Raw genomic sequence first — 21970 nt, 5'->3', positions numbered from 1 at the left:
GCTATGCAGTGGTCATCTAAATGAGTGGTGCCTGCTCTAGAATCTGTTGAAACAAACAACTGCTCTTCTTCCTTTCACTGGTCAGGACTAATTAAACTAAACCACTGGCCCAAATCTGACCAGTTTCCTGTGGTTTTCATCCTTAACCTTCTTTCCAAATGAAGAGGGGAACCTTGGCCTTAGATGTTTTGGGGTTAGCTGGTTTCCCTCCTTTTTGATCCTCCCCCATATTATTACTAATAAAATATTATTCGTTATTTATATACCTGGTAAGAAAGTCGAGCCATACAGTAGGGTGCCCAGTGCAAGGTAAGCCCTGTTCCCATTCCTGCCTCGCAGGCTCTGCTTACTGCTTTCTTGTGTATCCTTTTAGCCTCCAGCAACCCTCATTTGGGTTCTGGCAGTAAATCTCTATAACTAGGCTATCAATCATTGTCTCTTTTTTTCCTTCCCTAACCTTTCTCCACAGAGATCCAGAGTGGGCTTTTCAAGATGGAAGCCTGATCACGGTCTCTCCCATGATAGGAGGTGGCTTCCATTGTTTCTAGGATTCAAAAAAACCTCCCAAAACAAACAAAAAAACCCACTGTGGACCACAAAAACCCTTTGTGGTCTGGCCCTACCTCCCTTTCAGCTTCATCTTGGACCACTTACCCTCTTATTCTACCCAATCTAGTCACAGCGGTTTTCTTTTAGTCTTTGGACTTGGCATGCTCCCTTCTGCCACTGGGCCTTTGCACATACTGTTCCTTTAATGTGGAAAGCCCTCCCCTCCAAAAACATCTAGTTTCCACCTATCTTTCAGCTCTCAGCTTACATGTCAGTCCCTTAAAGAAGGGTTTTCTGACTTCTAAAATAGTCTAATTTTAATCTTTTCTAGTTTTCAAAAACATCAGGAAGAAATAAAGCACATGCACTGTGCTTTATTTCATTATAGAATCATTAAATGATTCTAAACTGTTGTAGACTCATAGAAATGAAATATTTACTGTAGCTTTTGACTTTTAGATATTTTATCATCTCAATAGATCTTGGGGAGTTTTTTGTAGATAGCTACAAAAAAAAAGCTTTCAAAATTTATTGCTAAAAATACATTAGTATGCTCTATTATGAACCATATTTTAGTTTATAAAGTATGTAAAATATTTACATTGATAATACTTGTAATATGTATTGTCAATACTTAGTAGGAGGTAAAAGCTCTACAGAGAAACGCAAGGGTACACATGCAGCATTGAAAAGCTTTAATATTGTCAGTGAAAATGATGACTCTTTGTTCTCATTTTTAAGGGCTAGATGTTATGAACAGAAAATTAGTTTGTAAAAATAACCAATCAGTCTACTTAAGAAAACTAAACAGTGTGTCTCTTACCTGTGAAAATAGATGGTTATCACTAGGGGCTCCCTGGAGAAATAGCTGATTTCAAATTTAGGGTAGAGAGAGTACAAGGTGAGCTAGAATATCGTGTGCCGGAAAGTGAGGACGTGCTCAGAGACTGACGGGGACTTGTCAGAGGGACACTGGAGCCAGCTTGAAGGGGCCACTGCCCAAACAGGGACAATTTATGCATCAAAAAGAATGAAGACAGTAGCAGATTATAACACTGAGTAAAAGGCAAAAATCCTTAAGTCCAGAAAGTAAGAAAGATGGTGAGTAGAACTCTTTATAGAACAATTCCAGCCTGTAAGTGTAAAAGCATGATAGAATTAGAAAAATCACCATTTTGTACCTTCAGATGTAAAACTGATTCAGGCAGTGCTCTCCAACAGATGCTAAAATGTTTCACCTGGTGAAATGTTGTTGAGGAACAGGATTGTCGGTCTCAAGGTATCATCCCCCAGATTACACACCATTTCAGAAGGGCGAAGAGTACCATTAAGTGGAGAATCTGGTGGATGCTACCTTCACCAAATGAATCAATTTAATATCACCAGTAATGGGACAGACTGACGTTATGAGCCTCCTCACGGGGTATACTGAGAAGGACATCACGTGGAGAGTTCTTATCATGAGTACTTAATCTAAATATAATCATAGTGAAATTATCTGACAGACTGAGATTCTGCAAAACAACTAGTCTGGTCTTTTAAAAAATGACATTGTCAAGAAAGACAGAAAAAAGGCAGGACACCTTCTAGATGCTAAGGAGATAGATACCTGAAAGCAGTGCATGAGCCTTGATTGGATCCCGGATGAAAAGAAACAGCTGGGGGAGAATTGGGAAATTTGCGCATGGGTCATATATTAGCTCAGAAAGTGAACATTTCTAGGATATTAAGAGTGATGATGGCATTGAAGTGTTTAGGAGTAAAGTGGCATTATGTTGGCAACTTACTTTCAAATGGTACAGAAAACAGTGCATGTATGTGAGAGAGCGAGCACAAATGTGACAGTGCTCCTGGTGAACCCAGGGGATGGGTGTATGGGTGTGTATTTACTAGACCTTCAGCTTTTCTATACATTTGAAATTTCTTAAAATAAAAAGTGTAGGAAGAAAATAGCTCATCGTGGGCATGTTCCAACTCCAGGGTTTTTATTGTCTTTTGGTATTGTGTTTTATATTACTGCCCCACGTTAAAAAAAAACCTCGGGTTATAATTTGCCTTTATTCTGTTTTTCTAGATGTGATACAACAGAAAAACTCAGAAATACTTTGGATTACTTAAGATCATTATTAAATGATTCTACAAACTTTAAACTTATTTACAGATATGCATTTGACTTTGCACGGGTGAGTTCTCTGGAGCCTATCCAGATGTTTCCTTCTCTCTCCCTCCCCTTTTGAGGTTTGTTTTACATACTACAGCAAGGAAGTTGAATAAGCTACTCCCAGGATGCTAGTTAGAATTTCTCTCTATGTGCACCCTTTCTACACTAACTGATTCTGGGCAAGAATGTAGTATGTCAGCAAAAAGCTCTAGTGACAGCCTATTAATAGCTCTTGAGATTGGCTTAGAAGTAACTTGTAAATGGGCATGTAATAGACACTGTTCTAAATGTCTCTTAGGTAAGCTTGACAAATCTTTTCCTTCTCACGAAACGGCAAAGCTTCACCCATTGAGTTTACTGGAATAAGTTAGATCAAAGCCAGTTTCATTTTGGGTGCTATATCGTATCTGAAAATCGTTTGAATTTCAAACATAAGCTAATTTCAGTGGACGTTATTCAAACATAGTTTCTAGTCATCATTTTGAAAAGTGATCATCTTGTTTGTCACGTAGTGAGCCAGTCCAAGTAGGTGAATAGGTGGTTCTACTGGAGTGACATAAAGCTGTATTTTTCAGCCTGGTCACCGTAGGTAGCGAATTCTGAGGTATAAGTTGGCATTGTGTTCATTCACTGTCCACGGCCCATATGTACAATTACACTTTATTGCAGAATGGTGGTTTCTGTTATGTTTGTGTGTTTGGTGGGTTCAGGTGACTAGGCTTTCTTGATTGATGATTTCTTTTTAATCTTTTTTTTTTTTTAAGCATAGAACTCAGTGACAAATAATACTTTTTTCTTACCTCCGTGTTGATCTTTTCACTTTTTCTTCGCTTTGGCTCTGTTAGCTCAGCCAAAGGTTCACTTGCTGATGAGTTCCGGTGCATCTATAATAACACATTAGTAGTTTGCTGTGATGTCCTCACTTGTGAATTTTTGCAACCTTCAAGTAAAATCAGGACATGCATGAAAATTTATAGATGTTAGAAGTAACATGGTGAAATTCAGTTGCAGTGTTTTACTAAACAGCGTTTGTGTAATTGTATATAGAATTTGTTTGCCAGATGCTTTTAGAATAGATGCATAGTTTTTAGGATTAAATGTTTTGTTTCATGAGATTTTTTTCCTTCCAAAGTCGGCAGTGTCCTATTGTATGGGCAAAAGTTTGTTTAGAAGCACCTCGCCTTCTCACGAAAATATTTTCTAACTTCCTTGTTTGAGGGTCAAATTTTCCCACATATCCACTGCTTTAGAACTGGGTTCCATTTTCCTCCTCCCTGGCTTTCCATCCCCTTCTCGGCTGGTCACCGAGGCCCCTTCTGTTGCCTCTTTCTCGGTGCTTCCACCACAGCCTTGGGGTTGAGGCCGTGCTCCTCGCCTGTACTGCTGCCGTGGCCTCGCGTCCACATTCTCTCCCTTCTCACCCACACTCACACCGGTAGGGTGTCCTCCATCTTCCTTCATCCTGGGGCCACTCGGGCACCTTCAGCTCACCAAGCCACTGCACCCGTCGCCTCCACGTGAACGTAGTGCTTCACCCACCGTGTGGGTGGTACGGTTGCGCCCCCCGCAGCTGAGGGAGATGGGCTGGTTTGTCGTCCTTCACAGGGGAGCGGGTAACTTGGGGCAGGGCTGCCTCGTTGCTCAGCAGTAGGTTCAGGACTCAGACTCAGGTTCTGGCTCCAGGTCGCGTCTGCGGCTCCTCCAGGCCCTCGTAGTCCAGTCCCAGGCTTCCTCTCCCACAAAGACGCCTGTGTCGTGCTGACGTCGAACGAGCAGTTCGCTGAACCTGCCGCCTGACCCCGCCTCGCTGCTCTCTGCCTTTTGTGCCGCCAGGCTCTGCTTGGAGCCATGTCTCTCCCCCGACTGCTCTCTGCAGCGTCGGGCTTCTGGGCCCAAGCCACATGCCTCCGCTGTCACACAGAATCATCCTGCCCCGGAGAGAACATGTGCCCTCACTTACATGGCCCTCGTATCCCTCTAGCTTCGCCTTGGAGTTTGGGTACCGGCCCGCATTTTTTCTGACAGGTTAAGGGAGTGCGTGTTTTCTTTCGTCATATCCCTGGGAGCAGCCCACAGAGATCTTTGCCGTTTAAGGAGAGTATCAGTAAGTATCAGCAAATTAAGCCCCTTTATGTAATGATGAATAACAACCACCCGTATTTAATCATTACCAAATAGATTTCAATTTAGCTAAAATATGCTCTAAGATGAGTTTGTTATTGAATCCTTTGTTTTGTTTGGTTTTAGCTGTATCCCACAAGTGTCGAGGTGTTGTGTATACATTTGCATTCAGTTCAGAATATTTTCTAGTTTCCCTTGTGGTGGTTTTGGACTCATTGGTTATTTAGAAGTGTGTTGCTTGTGTTATTTGCCAACTATTAGGACTTTCCAAGTAATCTTTCTATGGTTAATTCTGCTGTGGTCAGAGAACATACTCTGGACAGTTTCAGTCCACTTAAAATGCAGGGAGGCTTGATTTGTGGTCCAGAATATGGTCTGCTGTGATGAATGTTTTATGTGTACCTGAAAAGAATGAATATTTTGCTGCTGTTTGGTGAAATGTTTTATAGATGTCAGTTAGGTCAAGTTGGTTGATAGTGTTGTTGAGGTCTTCTGTGTCCTTATTGATTTCTGCCTACTGTTCTATCATTTACTGAGGGAGGAATGTTGGACTCTCCGACTATAATTACTTCTGTCATTTGTATCATTTCTTGTTTCATGTATTTTGAAGCTCAGGCATTAGGTTTAGATAGACTTAGTATTATTATGTCCTCTTGAAGAATTGACCCTCTAGCATTATGAAATGTTTTTCTTTATCTCTGATAATATTCCTTGTTCTGAAGTCTACTTTGATACAAATACAGCCATTTCTGCTCTTTTTTTTTATTAAAGTCTGTATGATATATCTTCTTCCATCCTCTTTAAAAACCTATTTGTGCCTTTATATTTAAAGTGGGTTTCTTATATATAGCATATGCATAGTTGGGTCTGACAGTATATGTCTTGAGATGCTTAAACCATTTACATTTAATGTATTTATTGATATGGTTAAGTTTACATCTCCTAAACTGCTATTCATTTCTTTTTGTCCCACTTTTTTTTTTTTTTTTTTTTTTTTTTGCGGTACACGGGCCTCTCACTGTTGTGGCCTCTCCTGTTGAGGAGCATAGGCTCCGGACGCGCAGGCTCAGCGGCCATGGCTCACGGGCCTAGCCGCTTCGCAGCATGTGAGATCTTCCCGGACTGGGGCACGAACCCGTGTCCCCTGCATCGGCAGGTGGACTCCCAACCACTGCACCACCAGGGAAGCCTTGTCCCATTTGTTTTTGTTCCTTTTTTCCTCTTTTCATGACTTCTTTTGCATTGAAGGGTTTTATTAGATTCCATTTTAATCATTCTTTTCCACTATTGTCTTATTAGCTGTGTCTCTGTTTCATTTTTTTTTTTGGCGATTGCTCTAGGCTTTACGGTATACATCTTTAAATTTTCACAGTCCATCTTCCGATAATATTATACCACTTCATGTATAATGCAGGAGCCTTTACAATAGTGCACTTTCATTTTGCCCTTCCATACTTTTTGCTGCTGTGTCATACATTTTACTTACACATGTATTATACATCTCACAGTCTATTGTTTTAGTCTGTTCAGGCTGCTGTAACAAAATACGAGAGACTCAGTAGCTTATAAATAATGGAAATTTATTTCTCATAATTCAGGAGGCTGGAAAGTCCATGATCACAGTGCCAGCAGGATAGGTGTCTTTCTGCCGTAAGCTCACATGGTGGAAGGGAGGAGGGAGCTCTCTGCAGCTGAGGACCCCACCTCCTATTACCATCATCTTGGCGATCAGGGTTTCAACATACGAATTGGGCGGGGGGGCCAGACACATTCAGATCATAGTATATATTAATATCATTTTTGCTTTAAATAGGCAAAAATATCTTTTACATTTACCCAAATATACTCCACTTGTGTGCTCTTTCTTCCTTTTGTGTGGATCCAGATTTCTATCTGGTATCATTTACCTTCTGCCTAAAAAAATTCCTACAGCATTTCTCATAGTACAGATTTTCTGGTGATGAATCTCTAAGCTTTTATTTTGCCTTCAATTTAGAAGGTACTTCTCTGGATAAAAGATTCTAGATGGACCATTTATTCTTGTAGTACTTTAATGATAGTTCTCCATTGTCTTCTGTCTTGTGGAGCTTCTAATGATAAGTCTGGTGTCATTCATTATTCCTTTGAGCATACTGTCTTGTTTTGTTTTCTGACTGCTTTTATTCTCTTTTCATTGCTTTTCAGCAAGTTGACTGTGGCGTGCCTTGGCATAATTTTCCTTATGTTTATTCTGGTTAAGGTTTGTTGAGTTTTTTAGGTCTTTGGACTTACAGTTTATATTAAATCAGGAAATTTCTCAGCTGTTATTTCTTCAAATATTTCTTCTGTTCTCCCTCTCTCTTCCTTCTGGGACTACAGTTACACCTATGTTAGATGCTTGATATTGTCCTGCAAGCTACTGATACTGTGTTCAATTTTTTTGTTTTCCCTTTGGCTAATATTTATTACTATATCTTCTAATACTAATCTTTTGTTCTGCTAATCCTAACCCCAGTATACTTTTCATTTCAGATACTATATTTTTCATCTCTAGAAATTCCATTTGTGTCTTTTTATATACATTTCTCTAATCATGATAATATTTTCTTCTACCTTCTTGAACATCTAGAATGTGTTTATAACAGGTGTTTTAATAGCATTGTCTTCTGGTTCCATCATATCTGTCATTTCTATATCTCTTTCTCTTGGTTAAAATTTTTATCTTGGTTGTGGGCAATATGTTACCGCTTCTTTGCATTCCTAGTAGTTTTTTTTTCCTTTTTTGTTGGAGGCTGGGTATTGTGAGTATTATGTTGTTGGTTGCTGGGGTTTGTTGTATTCCTTTAAATAATGTTGGATTTTAATTTTTTTCTGGTATATAGTTAAGTTACTTGGAATCAGATTGATCCTTTGAAAGGACTGGTCCAGAGCAGCCTCAGTCTAGGGATGACTTAGCCCCACTAGTAAGACAATAATACCCTTCTGAGGATTCTATCCAAGGCCCTGTGTATTATGAGATTTTTTCCACTGTGGCTGGTGGAAATAGAAACTATTCCCAGCCCCATGTGAGCTCTGGGAATTTCTGCGTACTCTTCTGCAGTGATTCTTTCCCAGACTCGGGTGGTTTCCTCTCACATGTGCACAGACAAGTCCTCAGCCAGCGGCTGGGGAGACATTCTGCGGGTCTCCAGGTCTCTCTGTGCAGCTCCCCCATTGCTGGTATTTTGCCCCACCAATTATATGCCTCCTTGAACTCCACCAACTCTGTCCTTTCCAACTCAGTCGGTTGGGGTTCCACTGGGCTGGGGCTGGGTCCCCCTCCTGTGCTGTGGCCCGGGAGCCACCCCTGCACAGTATGCTGCTGTCACTGGGGACTTATCCTTTTTCTCAGGGGTCACACTCCTGTTCTGCACACTGACCAGTGCGTGAGAGCCATTGTCTCATGTATTTTGTTCAGTTTTCTGGTTGTTTGACGGGCACGGGGGTGGGAATCTGGTTTCTCTAACTCTGTCTTGGTTGGAAGCAGAATTCAACCACCCCCTTCTTCCCTCCAATCCTTTTCTTTTCCTACTAGAAAAATGACTTGTAGCGGTAATAACGCATAATTACACAGCAGACCTTTTAAAATTAAACCTTTAGTAAGAACTGAACTTTGTTATAGTTTTAATATCCTAAATATTCTCGATTGGAAATAGCAATGACATATGTTAAATATTCTGAATTACCCTTTAATATACCAGGAAAGAAACTGTAGTACCAGAAAGTGATAAAATGCCCCTTTAACATCTCTCCACCAAAATTATAATCCTGAGTGTGATTGTTTTCCCCTCACCTTAGAACCTTGTAGGCAATTAAAAATAGTACTTGGTTGTAAAGTTATATTATTTTTCTCCTAATTTTACTTTGACTTGAACTTATGTGTAGTCTTAGGGATGGCAGAGAATCGTGAAACTTGAAAGTTGAAAGAAACCACAAGAGGACACTTGGTCCAGTCTTGTCACAACGCAGACGACAAGGCTGAGGGCCAGAGAGGTGGGGACAACACGAGGGCCCGGGCTCTGTCCCTGAGTGCAGACCGTGTCCTCTCCATGGAGCCACACCACATTCCTGACTCAAACTGTCCACTGTCCTGTGGTGTCCTGTTACAGGAAGATGGTGGGGTAGAGACTCAAGAGCGGAAATGGCCAGTTCCTTCTACAAGTGGAATTTTGTCTGAGTACTTTTATGCTTAGCGTTTTCCCCCTAATGTAGATTTTATTTATTGTATAAACAAATATGGTTGTATGGATTCCTTAAGTAAAACAGCCGTTTTTGCCTTGAGTCCTTTAAAAGGACCTTAAAAGGACCTGAGAATAAGATTGGACAAATAGAATGAGATAAAAAGACTAAATATAGTGATTTTGGGATTGATCTGGGACTAGTTACTAAATATGAGTTAAATTTGTTTTTTCTACATTCTCTGGGTCAGAGACAGGGTACTGTGCTGAAAGCCACAGAGAGTCGCCTCTTGGGGTTCTGAGAAGGATGAATGTTGGGCTGAGTGAAGTGCTGATAGCAGCAGCATCTTGGCATCTGGCTGAGAGTGGACACCACGAATTGACGGTGATGCCGCTATCGGAGATCTTCCAGCGGTGCTGCATCCGACAGCCTTGGTGTAGGAAGGCGAGAATGATGGGGAGGATTGAGGCAAGGCCTCAGTGGGCTCGGAGGTGGGGTGGGGGAGATGGGAGCTGAGTGGAGCCCTCCCACGTGACTGAGGTGGAGAAGCGCTGGATGGAGAGAAGGGAGGCCTTCAGGGTGAAGGAGAGGAAGGGCAGTGAGCAAGAGAAGAATGGGAGATTCCTCTAGGGGCAAGTCCTTGTTTTTCATTCCTTGCAGTAAAGCTTGAAGAAGTTGTAATGGAGGGTTTTGTGGAGGCCGAAGGTACCAGTGGGAATCCCCCCTTCCTGAGAGGTGATCAGTTAATCTCTTGTTACAAGTCAGTCCTCACAGCCTGTCCCTTGATGGCGCCCACTTTTCCAGCTACCAGTGCTTTTATTTAGTTTCTGAGGAGGTGTTTCAAGAAAGTGTAGGAGGTCACAGGTGAAAGCTAACGTCTACGTCACTTCCATTTAATGGAATGGTTGTGGATGTTACTCATAGAATTTGCGAAGGAAAATTTTGCTGGGTCTTGTGTTCAACACCCCCTGTTATCAGAGAACTCTGCCTGGCTCTAATCTGACGTCTGCTCTGACCATTTGATTCATTTTTCTCTTCTAACCTGAGTCAGTTTCTTACTTCTTAACGGTTGTGTTTGTCTAATTTCCCTTTCCACACAACCCCCAACGCACCAGACACACACACGTATGTACTCCTCTCTACTTCTACCTTGTACTTTCATTGTAAATTATGAGGAAAACAGAAGGTGGGCCTGGGCGAGGACAGAAGTAGGAAGACTATGTGGTCATCTAATCTGAGGTCTGTTACCCTGGACATCTTGTCAGCTTTACCTTTAAGATTACTGTTTGGTTATTGCCCAGATTTGCTCAGCAGTTGTTTGTGAAGCGAATTGGACTGTGTGTCTCTTAACATTGAGAGCTGTCTTCCCCCCTTCCTTCTCGGGGAGGTGGATTGGTGGTACACGATGAAATGCTCAGGCTTGGAATCAGACTCCTGGTTCAAGCCCCAGCTCTTATCGATTGTCATTTCATTCCTGTGCCTCAGTTTCCTTATTTATAAATTGGGGGTTATAACAATGCCTATCCAAATACGGTTGTTGTATTAAATGAGTTTGAAGTATGAGGCACTTAAAACAGTTTCTGGCTCAGTTTAAGTTCTCAGTAAAAGTTAACCACAGAATTAGAAATAGTTGTTGAATTATTCTTCGCTGACATTACTTAGGTTTCAAATAATAATTTACCTTCCAAGAGTAGTGCATACAGTAATAGAATCTATGCCAAACAAAACACTGTGGAGAGGCTACGCCTGTTGGCAGATCTTTCTTTTTCTTCTGTTTTAAAGGAATTGTCAGTAGTTGAGCTTAATCAAGTAATTGCCTTGCAAACATTGTTATTTGAAAACTATGCTGGGGTAAGTTCTAAGAGCATCATGGTTTAGTTTCACTTTTCCCAGTGGGAGGGCACTCATGGGTTTTATGACCTTTTTGCTTGTTTCTAATGTGTATTAAAAAAAGAAAACAACTCTCATTCAAAAAACTGATTTGCTGTATTTTCAGCTTTGTAAACAACCACTTGAAGATTTGAGTTCTTTAGCGCTCTCTATTTTTGCCTTATGTTTGTTGAACTGTGGTAAGGAAGACTGCATTTTCTCTATTTTGTAATCCTGTGGTCTCAAATGAGAGCTCCATGACCTATATATTACAGGTCTTCAGTGAAGGCCTTTTGATTTCATGTACTGATTTCTGACTTGGTTGTCACCATTTAAAATGTTTGTGCTCATGGGCATTTATATACTGTTTCTCAAGTTCATCTAGTCTCTCTCGAAAATCTTAAGGATTTCTTTTTGAATGTTGAAGATTTTTTCTTGATAATTTTAGTAATTCAGCATTCCCCTTTTCAAGTGCAAGCCTTTAAGCTATTAAAACTTTGTGAAAACTGGAAGTAGATCATTTGACACAAGGGTCGGTGATACGGCGTATCTGGATACCTAGATGTTTGAAGATTAATTTTTGTAATATCATATTTATATTTGCATATTGACAATTAACTGTTTAATTACTTTGATTCAGTTTGTGTCATTGGTGCCATTTAAGAAAAAAAGTGCTTAGTTTTCACATGTTACAGGGAGACCTGTGTTGGAACAGTCTTACATAAACAAAGGCAATATTTGTTTTCATTTTTGAACGTCAAATCAGAACTTGGTAAAACTTCATTATTCTCTACTCTACATTAGGTGTTAGTAGTCTTTAGCTTGAGTAGTGCATTCCATATACGAAACATAACTTCATAGAATATTCAGAGAAGGATCCTTTGGTCTCGCAGCTGCACATAAGAGGACTGATCTCATCTGTAACTGAATTTTAAAACCTGTGTTTAAGGAAGACCACAAGGCAGAATCTAGTTGTGTATTGTAGGGGGTTAGTACGTCTTTGGTGTGTGTATAGAACCTGTTCAGTTCCTATTATTATTTGAAAAATAAAATTGCTTTTTATTTTGTTATCTTAGAAAATGAAAGTTGGGTTAAGAGGTGGGCAGGGAGAAAAGTTTCACTTCTCCCTTAACCTCAGTGGGCCTTCAGGGGATGCTTATTTACCCTGGACAGCCTGTCTTAAGGTCCTTTCTGCTTAAATTCTGACCTTGAGATGCAGAAATCTGCCACTTGCTCCCTGGTGCTCCACGAGCAGAGTCACAGCGTTGGTGTTGACAGTGTACTATTTGAATTTCCTGCGAGGGGGTTCTAGATGTCTTTGCTGTATTCCTTGAATTTGTTAAGGTGATTTTTTTAATACTTGTAATGTTGATGGCTGCTTCATAGCATTCTGGGAGATTCATTTCACTTTTAATTGGGAAGCCCTTTGAGAATGCCATTAGGATCATTGTCAGAGCACCCCCTGGGCATGTCTCCACTTTGCTGTTTAGTAGCTGTTTGCTCTGGGGTCTCTCAGCTGTGCTGTCCCCAGGAATTCGGAGTGCTCCGAGTCATGGTCATTTGCACGTAGCCTCACATCCACCCACAGGCAATGTTGGTTATCAGCGAGATGCCACTGTTCAGATCGCAAGTGCATCCATAATATCTCTCTCTTATTTGCTAGGCAGAAGATGGTGTTAGTGATTGCGAGCTGCTGGCTGGCACCCTTGCAGAGCAGGAGTAAGTGAGTGCTGTTCAGCTTTCCAGTCCTGTGAGTCTGATGCCTTTCATCCATGTTTTGGCATCGCTGCCAAACACATGCATTGAAATCCTTCATGATCATCAGTTTGTCAGATGATTGCACTGTTTCAAAGAGTCTGTCCAGGTCCTTTGTATCTTTTTTTTTTGTCACCTTAGTGTATGTCCATTGTGACGGGGACATGGATGATGTTGGAAGAAGGCACAGTATGTTATCAGGGCAAGACTAGGGACTTTAGGTTGAGTGAAGGATTACAAACTCCTCGAAGGGAGAGCACTTCCAGAGCGCCCATGCCCTCAGCCCAGCTGTTGTTCAGCAGGTGAGCTGGGGCCCGGTCCTGTGGTGCCGCGTGTGTTTTCAACAGTTCCCTCGTTTCCCTTGTGGATGCTCCATAGCGGGCTGTGCCGTTGCTGCCAGACCCATGTGACGCGGTGAGAGGACGCTTTCCACTTCCTTGCACAGGGCACCGCAGAAGCAAGAGCCCGTCCAGTGCAACAGACCTGTGAGGCTTGGTGGCAGAAGGTGGGCCCCCTCGAGGGCACCTTTCCTGCCCTCATCCTCTCCACGGAGTGAGTACTGCAGCCCTGAGCAGGATGATATGCGTGGCCGGGGACAGCAGAGCAGGCTGTAGAGAGGAGGCCCCTATTTGCACTGAACTGTGGAGTTGGGGTCCCCCGCCATCCTCAGACTTCAGTTGTGTGGCCAGAACAGGGAAGGGTGACTCGGAGCCATCTGGCCTGGTCTGTTGGTGAACGGTCGTTGTGCTGTACAACCAGGACCAAAAGACAGACCCATCACACATCTTCCCGAATCTTCATCTACTTTGTTGGCTGTTGAGTTAGGCCCTTACGTTTGCTGTATTGTTTAAGTCCATCACTTTAAAATTCAGTGTCACGGCCAGAAATTCTCTGTATACTAAAGAGCACTTCACTGTTAGAAGCCTTGCGGTAACAATTTTTGGGGGAGGTGTGTGTAGCTGCATATGTGGCTGACAGTGGTGGTCACGGCATCACCCCGTAATTTGGTGAACATCTAGATTCCACCCCACGTGGGATAGCCAGGCACTTTTCCTTTTCCCTCTGTAGAAAAGTACTTTTGCAAACTTTCTTTGAAGTTGAGATGATACGAGGAGGCTAGCTCTGGATATATGTAGTTACCACCTAGGGTCCCACGTTCTCTGTCCTTTTGCATAGAAACTGCCCACCTGTAGTTCCCGAATGGAAATTTGTAAGAAAGATCAGTGAGAAATTAGGATTCTTAATTGCAAGTATAAGTAAAATGAGCTTAATCTGCCCATATTCAGGTTTATGTAAATGTCTTTCCTGGATTCCTTATGCAATGTTGTCTTTCACTTGGCTGTTAGTTAGGGGTGTTCTGCTAGGAGATTTCACATCCAGCGACTCCAAGGTAAGAAGGACTGTAACAGGTAGACAGACTGCTTTCCCCCAGAGTGGGGGAGTGAATGCATCCTCTGATTTGGGAAGACCCTCCAGAGCCCCAGCATTCATTATGAGCTCAATTTAACAACATTTTTAGGTTATAAGAAAAACATTTACCAAAGAAATAAAAAGGGGTGGAAAAATGATTTTTATCAAGGAAACCTGATTCCTAAGCATGGAATTAGAAACCTTTAAACTCCATTTCGTCAAGTTATGGGCTTTGGGATCAGTAATTATGATGTTGATAATAATCATAAATGTCAAACAGCAAGTTACAGATTTTTATTTATCGCATGAAATAATCATAGAGATTGTTACCATGTAACTAATGTATTTTGCATTGGATTGATCATTCCGTTGGCATGACTCTTTCTCACAGTAAAATTATATAGTACAAAACCGTTTACTCTTCCCACTGTGTCCTGACTACCTCCCCTCCCCCACCTTAGTCTGGATTGTGGGGTTTTATAGTGTATGATACACGAGCTGTTTACTAATTTTTTGTTGGAAGTAAAACAGAAATTTGGATTATTGGGATTTATTATTTGGGGGCACCTGGCTCATCCTTGTTTTTGTTTGTTAAACAGGAAAAGGACCAGCGCAGCCTAGACATAAACACTGCCAAGTGCATGTTGGGACTGTTATTAGGAAAAATCTGGCCCCTTTTTCCAGTTTTTCACCAATTCTTAGAGGTACTAAATCGTTATTTTATGGAATGTATGTTTGCTTGCTTAGAACAACCAAGTATACTTGATTTAACTCTTTTATGTAATTTTCTGTTTGTTGTACTTTTCTGCCTGTAGGAACTGTGGTGACGTAATTGCTGTCAGTGAGCCCTTCCCTGCGTTCTGAGTGTGCCTGTGTGTGCATTGCATGTGCCGCATCGCTCCCCAGTGCAAATGCATCAGAGACAGCGCGGCTCTGTCCTTTCCTCTCTTGTCCCCATTTTAAAAGCTGCTTTTTGTTTAGATTTCCTGCTCTTTATAAAAAGAGTAAAACAAGATTTACTTTCTTTTGTGGCTTTAGGTGAAGTTCTACTTTTATGAAGCAAAGGTTAGAGGACAGCTACCTGCCTTCTCACTAACTTAAGTTTGTAATGTATTCTTATCTACGCTTATCTCCAAGTAACTTGGGGACCTAGATCAATCTAAGTGGCAAACTCCTTCAGACAGCATCTCCTGCAGTTTAAATTTTCTTCACATTTGTGTTAGAAGTAATCCAGCACTTTCCTCTCTCATTGTCGTTCGTTTGCTTTAAGTATTAGTGATAGAAATTTTGAGCTGTTGGTTATTAAGAACTGGCTTTGTTGCAGTGTAATAACTCTGCAGGACCTGAAAGAATCTGAGATGTAAGTTTGAGTTACATGGGTTGTCATGTCATATAGAGCATCCTTCTTGCCCTCTAGTCCCAGGCCCCTTTAAAAAATGCTTTCTGCTTGAAAGGATTAGGGTGTTGCATCTTTGAGAAGATCCTGGGCCTTCCCCTGACTCCAGCTTCACTCTTGAAATGATCTTCCTTACAACTTACTTGGTGTAATGGTCCAGAAAAACCTCCAACTGATAGGATTCTTTGAGAACTATTATTAAAAATTGCTTTTAGCATTATTAACTGGGATTCCTGAAGAAAGGTATAAAAACTAGTTTTTAATATAAGAAGTACTTGTTTACTTGTACTTGTGACAACCCATATTTACCGGTGATCTGTTCCAGTTTCTCTGACAACCTTCAGAAGTGTTAGCTTTGTTTGGAAAATGAGTAGAAACAGGTTCCTATTCTCATAGAGTTGGGCAGAATTTGAGCCCGGGTGTGAAGGGTTCTGTAGCTGAAGACCTTGCCGCCAGCAAAGTTGACTTCGCACAGTTCCAGGAGCACCATCAACTGTTTCGGTGACTGGGTTTTGCTTTTAGTTGCTTAGAAAGTTAAATTTGTGGTCTGTGCTTTGTTCTCTCTCTTATATTAGTTTGCATTTTTCTTTGAAAAGGGCACAATAATCCTTTCATTTGAGCTTTTCTTGTGTTTGCATCCTCCAAACTGTTGGTGCAGCTCTCTTTGCTTTTAAGTAGTTGTCTTGTTTTCCAGTGTTCCTGATTTTGGTGGCGAGGATTTTTAAACATTGTTGGACTGGGTTTTATTTTTAAATCTTTGTACAGGAATACTGTATTTTAAAATATGCATGTGGCGTATTTCTTGTCTGGGAGGAAGAGAAAAACTAGTTCATCGCTATTCTGAGTTCTTTTATGATCAAACTCAAGTTCTGAATTATTAGAGCAGTAACTCTTCAGTGGCTAGACCGCCTGGTCCTGAGACCGCTTGCAGCACTTAGCAAGGTCTTGTGGAGTCAGCCCACCACTGCGTGCGCTGTAAGCTAACAGCTTGACAGTGAGCATGCCGTTCATGTCAGGGGATGTTAATGGGAGCAACTCTTTATTTAGCACTTACTGTGTGCCAAGCACTAAATAAAGTACTTTACGTGAATTAGAGAAGTTATCTCTTTAAATCCTTGCCACATCTCTGTGGGATAGGAATTATCGCTCTTTTACGTAAAAGGGTTTCTGCCGTTCAGAAACTTCACTTCTGGGGATGTAAAATTGTGTTTCTTTGATGTATTTGTTGTTTTGTGTTGAGCCCCCATAATATTTTTATAATGAAAATTGCCATCTGAAGCCCCCCTCTTGCTCTCTCTCACCCTTCTCCTAGATTAGTGCTGACTTCCCTGGTGGTCCAGTGGTTAGATTGGTGCTTAACGTACCTCAGATGGAAAGAGTTAACCTTCGTGAACTTTATTAAGTTGATTGTTACAGCAATTGAAACCATCTCATTTGTTAATTGTGTGTGTCAGTAATTCATACTACTTTTCCCTCCATCAGCAATCAAAATATAAAGTTATTAACAAAGACCAGTGGTGCAATGTGCTAGAGTTTAGCAGAACAATTAACCTTGACCTCAGCAACTACGATGAAGATGGAGCATGTAAGTACCGGGCAGGTGTTCCCCCGCCCTCCCCCTGCCCCTGCACATTTGCTCATCTGCCTCATTGTGAGAAGCCTCATAGCCGTGTTGTTCTCTCTCTCTCTTCAGGGCCAGTTTTGTTGGACGAGTTTGTGGAATGGTATAAAGACAAACAGATGTCCTAGGACTTTATGCATAGCAGCGAGAGAGTCACTGTTACCACAGTTATGTCAACCATTAGCCATAAATTGCTGTTTGTATCCAAGCGCATGCTGCTTTTCTTGCACTGTCTCCCTTTGGCAGGGACGTGTTGGTGTTTGCTATTGAATGGGCCAGCTCTGCTTGCTGTGTAGCATTGTTCTCTTGGAAGGCTGCTTTGCAGTTTGTATTTACACTACAGATTGATGAATTTGCCAACGTCCTCACTGTGATTATGTGTATATTGCTGTTTAAATTTTGTATATGTGTATAAAAAGAAGAAGCTTCACCTAGAGATTATTTCTGCAAAAATGTATTGTAAAATAATTTTTGTGGCATATTTCTAGTCCCTTTTTTCAGATGAACCAATTATACATTTATTTGGTCTCAAATGTAGCATTTCAGAAAACAAGACAGAACAACTGTTACCATATGCAAAAGTTGCCAGAATTAACCTTATTGTTTAAGAGGCCAACTTTGGAAGGAGGTGGGAGTCATAACTTTTCAGAGGCATATGCCAAATATAATTTGGTTTACTTAAGAATTAGTATTTTTAGGGCTTCCCTGGTGGCGCAGTGGTTGAGAGTCCGCCTGCCGATGCAGGGGATACGGGTTCGTGCCCCGGTCTGGGAAGATCCCACATGCCGTGGAGCGGCCAGGCCCGTGAGCCATGGCTGCTGAGCCTGCGCGTCCGGGGCCTGTGCTCCACTACGGGAGAGGCCACAGCAGTGAGAGGCCCGCGAACCACAAAAAAAAAAAAAAAAAAAGAATTAGTATTTTTAAATGCTGGAAGTTAGAATAATTGAACATACAGACACATACTATGCCACAAATCATTTCTACCATGCAGGGTATAGGTTTTGATTTTCTAATGTGAAAGCTAGCATGGTTTGACTATAGGTACAGATGAACAAATTAAAATTGCATCTTTTTTTTTTCATTGGTTTAAAACTTTTGTAAACTTTTTTAGTGTTTTTTTTTTTTTTTTTTTTCCTTTTGCATTCTTCTAGTCAGTGTTTGGTCTGCTGATGCTTTCTATGCCATTCTAAGTAAAATTTATTTTGCCACCTCCATGAAAACCTAATCGTTTGCTGGCAATTTATAACTGCAGAGCACTTTTAGTTGTGGCTTGAATTTTTAGTTAAGCTTTCATGGTGTTTAATTCTCTAGTTTTGAGGCGGAAAGAACTATACTATAAGTGAGAGGTGTTTTGTTTTGTTTTCCATTTTTGTTTCTTTCACGCTAGGCTTTTACTGGCAGAATGTCCATTGCAGGCAGTGGACACAACACCACCAGCATTGAGCTAAAATCTCTATTACACGGTAGGACCTTTCCTGGAGGGGCTGCTCATCATTACCTGAGTAATGTGTACAGAGAGGTGATAGCCATTATTTATGTGGATGAGGAAACAAGAGTAAACAGGACGGTAGTTTTAGGTTTGTATTTTATGTCTTCTTTTTTTTTTTTCCCCTTGTCTGACCCTTCTCAAGGAAATGTATAAATAACATGTTTCTCCCTCAACTATCTGGTGCTATTGAATGACTAATTTAGTCCCTAAAGTTTTGTGAAAACACAAAAGTCTAATGACTTAAACCAAGTGAAAGCTAATGGTGCATTTAAACAAGTGAATGCCTAGTTGTGAGCAAACTCCATGATTGAACATGCAGCGGTTGGAAGAGGTTCCGATTATTTCAAAATCTGGCCCCAAAACCTTTTGGGTCAAATGTGAACCTCTAAATGGCATTAAATGAGTAAAGCACACAGACAGTGCTACTCTTGACCATGATTTCACAGTTTCTTTGCCAACAGTGTTCAGATTTTCATATATTATTTTTTTCCCTAACTGAACCACCAAAGACAGGAATTTTGTATGTATATACAGTGTGTGTGCATATACAAAATCATATGGTAGAATGAAATTACTTCCTTTTTCTACTGAATAGAAAGGTTTGGTTTGCTGTGAAATAAACCAGAAGTTGGAAAAACTCTGTAGTGATTAAGCATACTTAACCATTCCTTGTTGAGAAGTTGTAGACTCCCTTCTACCTTACACATTCATACCAGTTTGCACCAGTTTGCACAAATTCCTATCTGCAAAGGATAGAAGATGTTGAGCAAGCACTGCTCCTGAGACCAACGCGTTGAAAGGGCTTCCGTTCTGACGGGCGCCTGCTACTCCAGTGGCGATTGGCCATAGGCAGGTTCCAATCTGTTGAAAACTTGAGTCATTTTCAAAAGGATCCCATAAAGTTAACAAATTACACTTTAAAGGCAGCAGTTCTTAAATTTGATCAACTCTAGTTTTGTTTAAAGCAAATATAAATCATAGATGAAATTGGTTTAAAAGGTATTGTTAGAAACTGGAGAATTTTTTAAACACTAAAGCACAGTTAATCCTAAAATAAAAGGGTTGTTACAGGGAAGATGTTACATTTTAACCACAATGGACATTTTGATGATAGGGGTTTTGGAAAAGCCAAGTGAAAACTATTTCATGATGTACCTAATATGGAAATAAGTATTCCAAAGGGATAATCTTGCGTATTTAGAGAAGTCCAAGTAATCTTTGAACTCCCTTGAAAAATAAATCATTGTGACTGCAGAGTGCTTGCCCTTGGTTTTCTTGATTCTGTGCAGTTATTTTTAAGGGGAAGAAGAGGGGCCAGGGTAATAAGATACTTTTTCTTAAAAATGTCCCTCAGTTACATAAGCACTTGTTTATGGGTGAATGCCAAGTGAATGAGGGTGCCTTTTTCTGGTTTTTCTTTCTCACCTACGTCTCCCCACTTTCTCTTTCCATCATGTTTTGAACTCCACGTTGCAATACTCTGTCATAATAGAATGCAACTTTTAGATGTTTACTGCTGTGGTACGTTGGAAATTTCCTTATTTGATTTGCCATAAACACTTTCTATAACATTACATGCAGCTTATTTGAAGCATGACCTCTGAATTAAGTTTTTATAAATCTGACTAGACAGACCTCTAGATTCTGGATTAACAACAAACTTCTGTTGCCTCTCAGTCTCCATCTTAACAGTGCTTTTGAAGTTTATACAGAAAGCTTTAAAAGTTAGTTTGTGCCCTTGGTTTTTATTCTTACAACTGCTAAAATACCTCTGTACGCCTTATCTTTTATTCTTTCATACGTTGTATAATAAATGTGTAGAATTCATTGACCAACTGAAAGGTTGGGTGTCTGTAAATGAGACCAAAACGTGGGTTGCTTTTTTTCATGAAGTCATTTCTCTTGGGGGTTACTGTTAGTGAACAGCAGCTAACCTGTAACTGTGAATGCTTCGTGTCGTCAGTATTTGCATTACCTTCATAAACGTGTGCAAGTCCTGTGACTCCCAGCTTAACTGAAATACTGTTATGCCATCTAACTTGAGTACAGCAAACTGGTTTTAGGTTTTAATGGAATTGATGTAAAACAATACCCCATAAATAAAAAGTATTTGTGTTTGGTTTCAGAACTGATGTGTCAATTCTTGCTTCTCTTCTCTGACTTTTTCTTTAAAAATCACTTAAGGTAGTTTCAAAGTATTTCATTTTTTAATCTTTTTTGCTCTTCCCCAACTTTTTATATGGAAAAATTTCAAAGCTACGGAATAAACGCAAGAATAACATAATGAACACTCATATACCTATCACCTACGTTTTCCGTTGTTCACATTTTGCCACATTCTCTGTGCCACTCTGAGTGTGTGTGTTTGTGTGTGTGTGTGTGTGTGTGTGTACTTCTCCCTATAGATACAGAGATGGAATTTTTTCTGAACTATCCTAAAGTAAGTTACATTATGACACTCCATATTTTGAAACAAGGACATTCTTATAACCACAATACACTGCTCACACTCAAGAAACATAACATTGATACAATACTATTACCTAATATACAGTCCAGATGAAAACCTCCCCCTTGGTACCAAGAATGGCCTTGAGAATTATTTTTAATCCAGGGATAAGCAATGCATTTAGTTGTCATGCATCTTCAGTTTCCTTTAACCTAGAATAGTTCCAGATACAGTATTTTATTTTATTTTATTTTATTTATTTATTTGCAGTACACGGACCTCTCACTGTTGTGGCCTCTCCCGTTGCGGAGTACAGGCTCCAGACACGCAGGCTCAGCGGCCATGGCTCACAGGCCCAGCCGCTCCGCGGCATGTGGGATCTTCCCGGACCGGGGCACAAACCTGCGTCCCCTGCATCGGCAGGCAGACTCTCAACCACTGCGCCACCAGGGAAGCCCATACAGTATTTTAATAAGACAGTACAAACAGTCCTCAGCCAAAGAGGAAAAAAAATTGAAAATTTTTAAATAAAATTAAAAATTTACTACTGTAGAGTATTTCTAAACATCGAGCTAATAACCTAGTGCTTACCATGTGCCAGGAGCCAGGTAGAAATGACCATTTTTACTATCTCCCAAGGCTACCACCCACTTAGTTTGTAAGTGTGTGTCAGCATTGGTCACCACTTTCTAAAATTGTCCTACGCTAGAATCTTACTTCCCTGTGGCAGGACCTCCAGCTCACAGTGGATGCCCAGAAAATGGATGAGGAAGGAAGCAAGTCACATGGCCAAGAATTGTCAGGACCTAAGAAACCTCGTGTAGAGATCAGAGAATCCAGGAAGGACTGATACAGATGTTAAGATTTTTAGAAGCTTGAAAGCAAGAGAGGAGGTAGAGAACAAGATTCCTAAAAAACAGGATCCAGGTACACACTTTTATTTATTTTTTCCT

General features: G+C 40.8%; 1 protein-coding gene across 6 annotated transcripts in view; it reads left to right on the top strand.

Moving 5' to 3' along the window:
• Positions 1–20696, top strand: part of DCUN1D4 (defective in cullin neddylation 1 domain containing 4) — a 70541-nt gene extending 49845 nt beyond the window's left edge. For 5 of the 6 annotated variants that reach the window (XM_060110100.1, XM_060110057.1, XM_060110073.1 and 2 more), the window contains 4 exons: positions 2624–2732; positions 14662–14766; positions 16941–17043; positions 17152–20696. In XM_060110100.1, coding sequence (XP_059966083.1) covers positions 2624–2732; positions 14662–14766; positions 16941–17043; positions 17152–17207 — 373 coding nt within the window. In that variant the 3' untranslated portion in view covers positions 17208–20696. The remainder of the gene's footprint in view (positions 1–2623; positions 2733–14661; positions 14767–16940; positions 17044–17151) is intronic. The other variant, XM_060110092.1, reaches the window with a different exon arrangement.
• The last annotated feature ends 1274 nt before the right edge of the window (positions 20697–21970 follow it).

The sequence above is a fragment of the Mesoplodon densirostris genome, chromosome 1 (assembly GCF_025265405.1).
Source record: "Mesoplodon densirostris isolate mMesDen1 chromosome 1, mMesDen1 primary haplotype, whole genome shotgun sequence".
In the NCBI taxonomy this organism is placed as follows: Eukaryota; Metazoa; Chordata; class Mammalia; order Artiodactyla; family Ziphiidae; genus Mesoplodon; species Mesoplodon densirostris.
The sequence above is the reverse complement of the archived record's forward strand: the minus strand, read 5'-3'. Positions and strand labels throughout refer to the sequence as shown.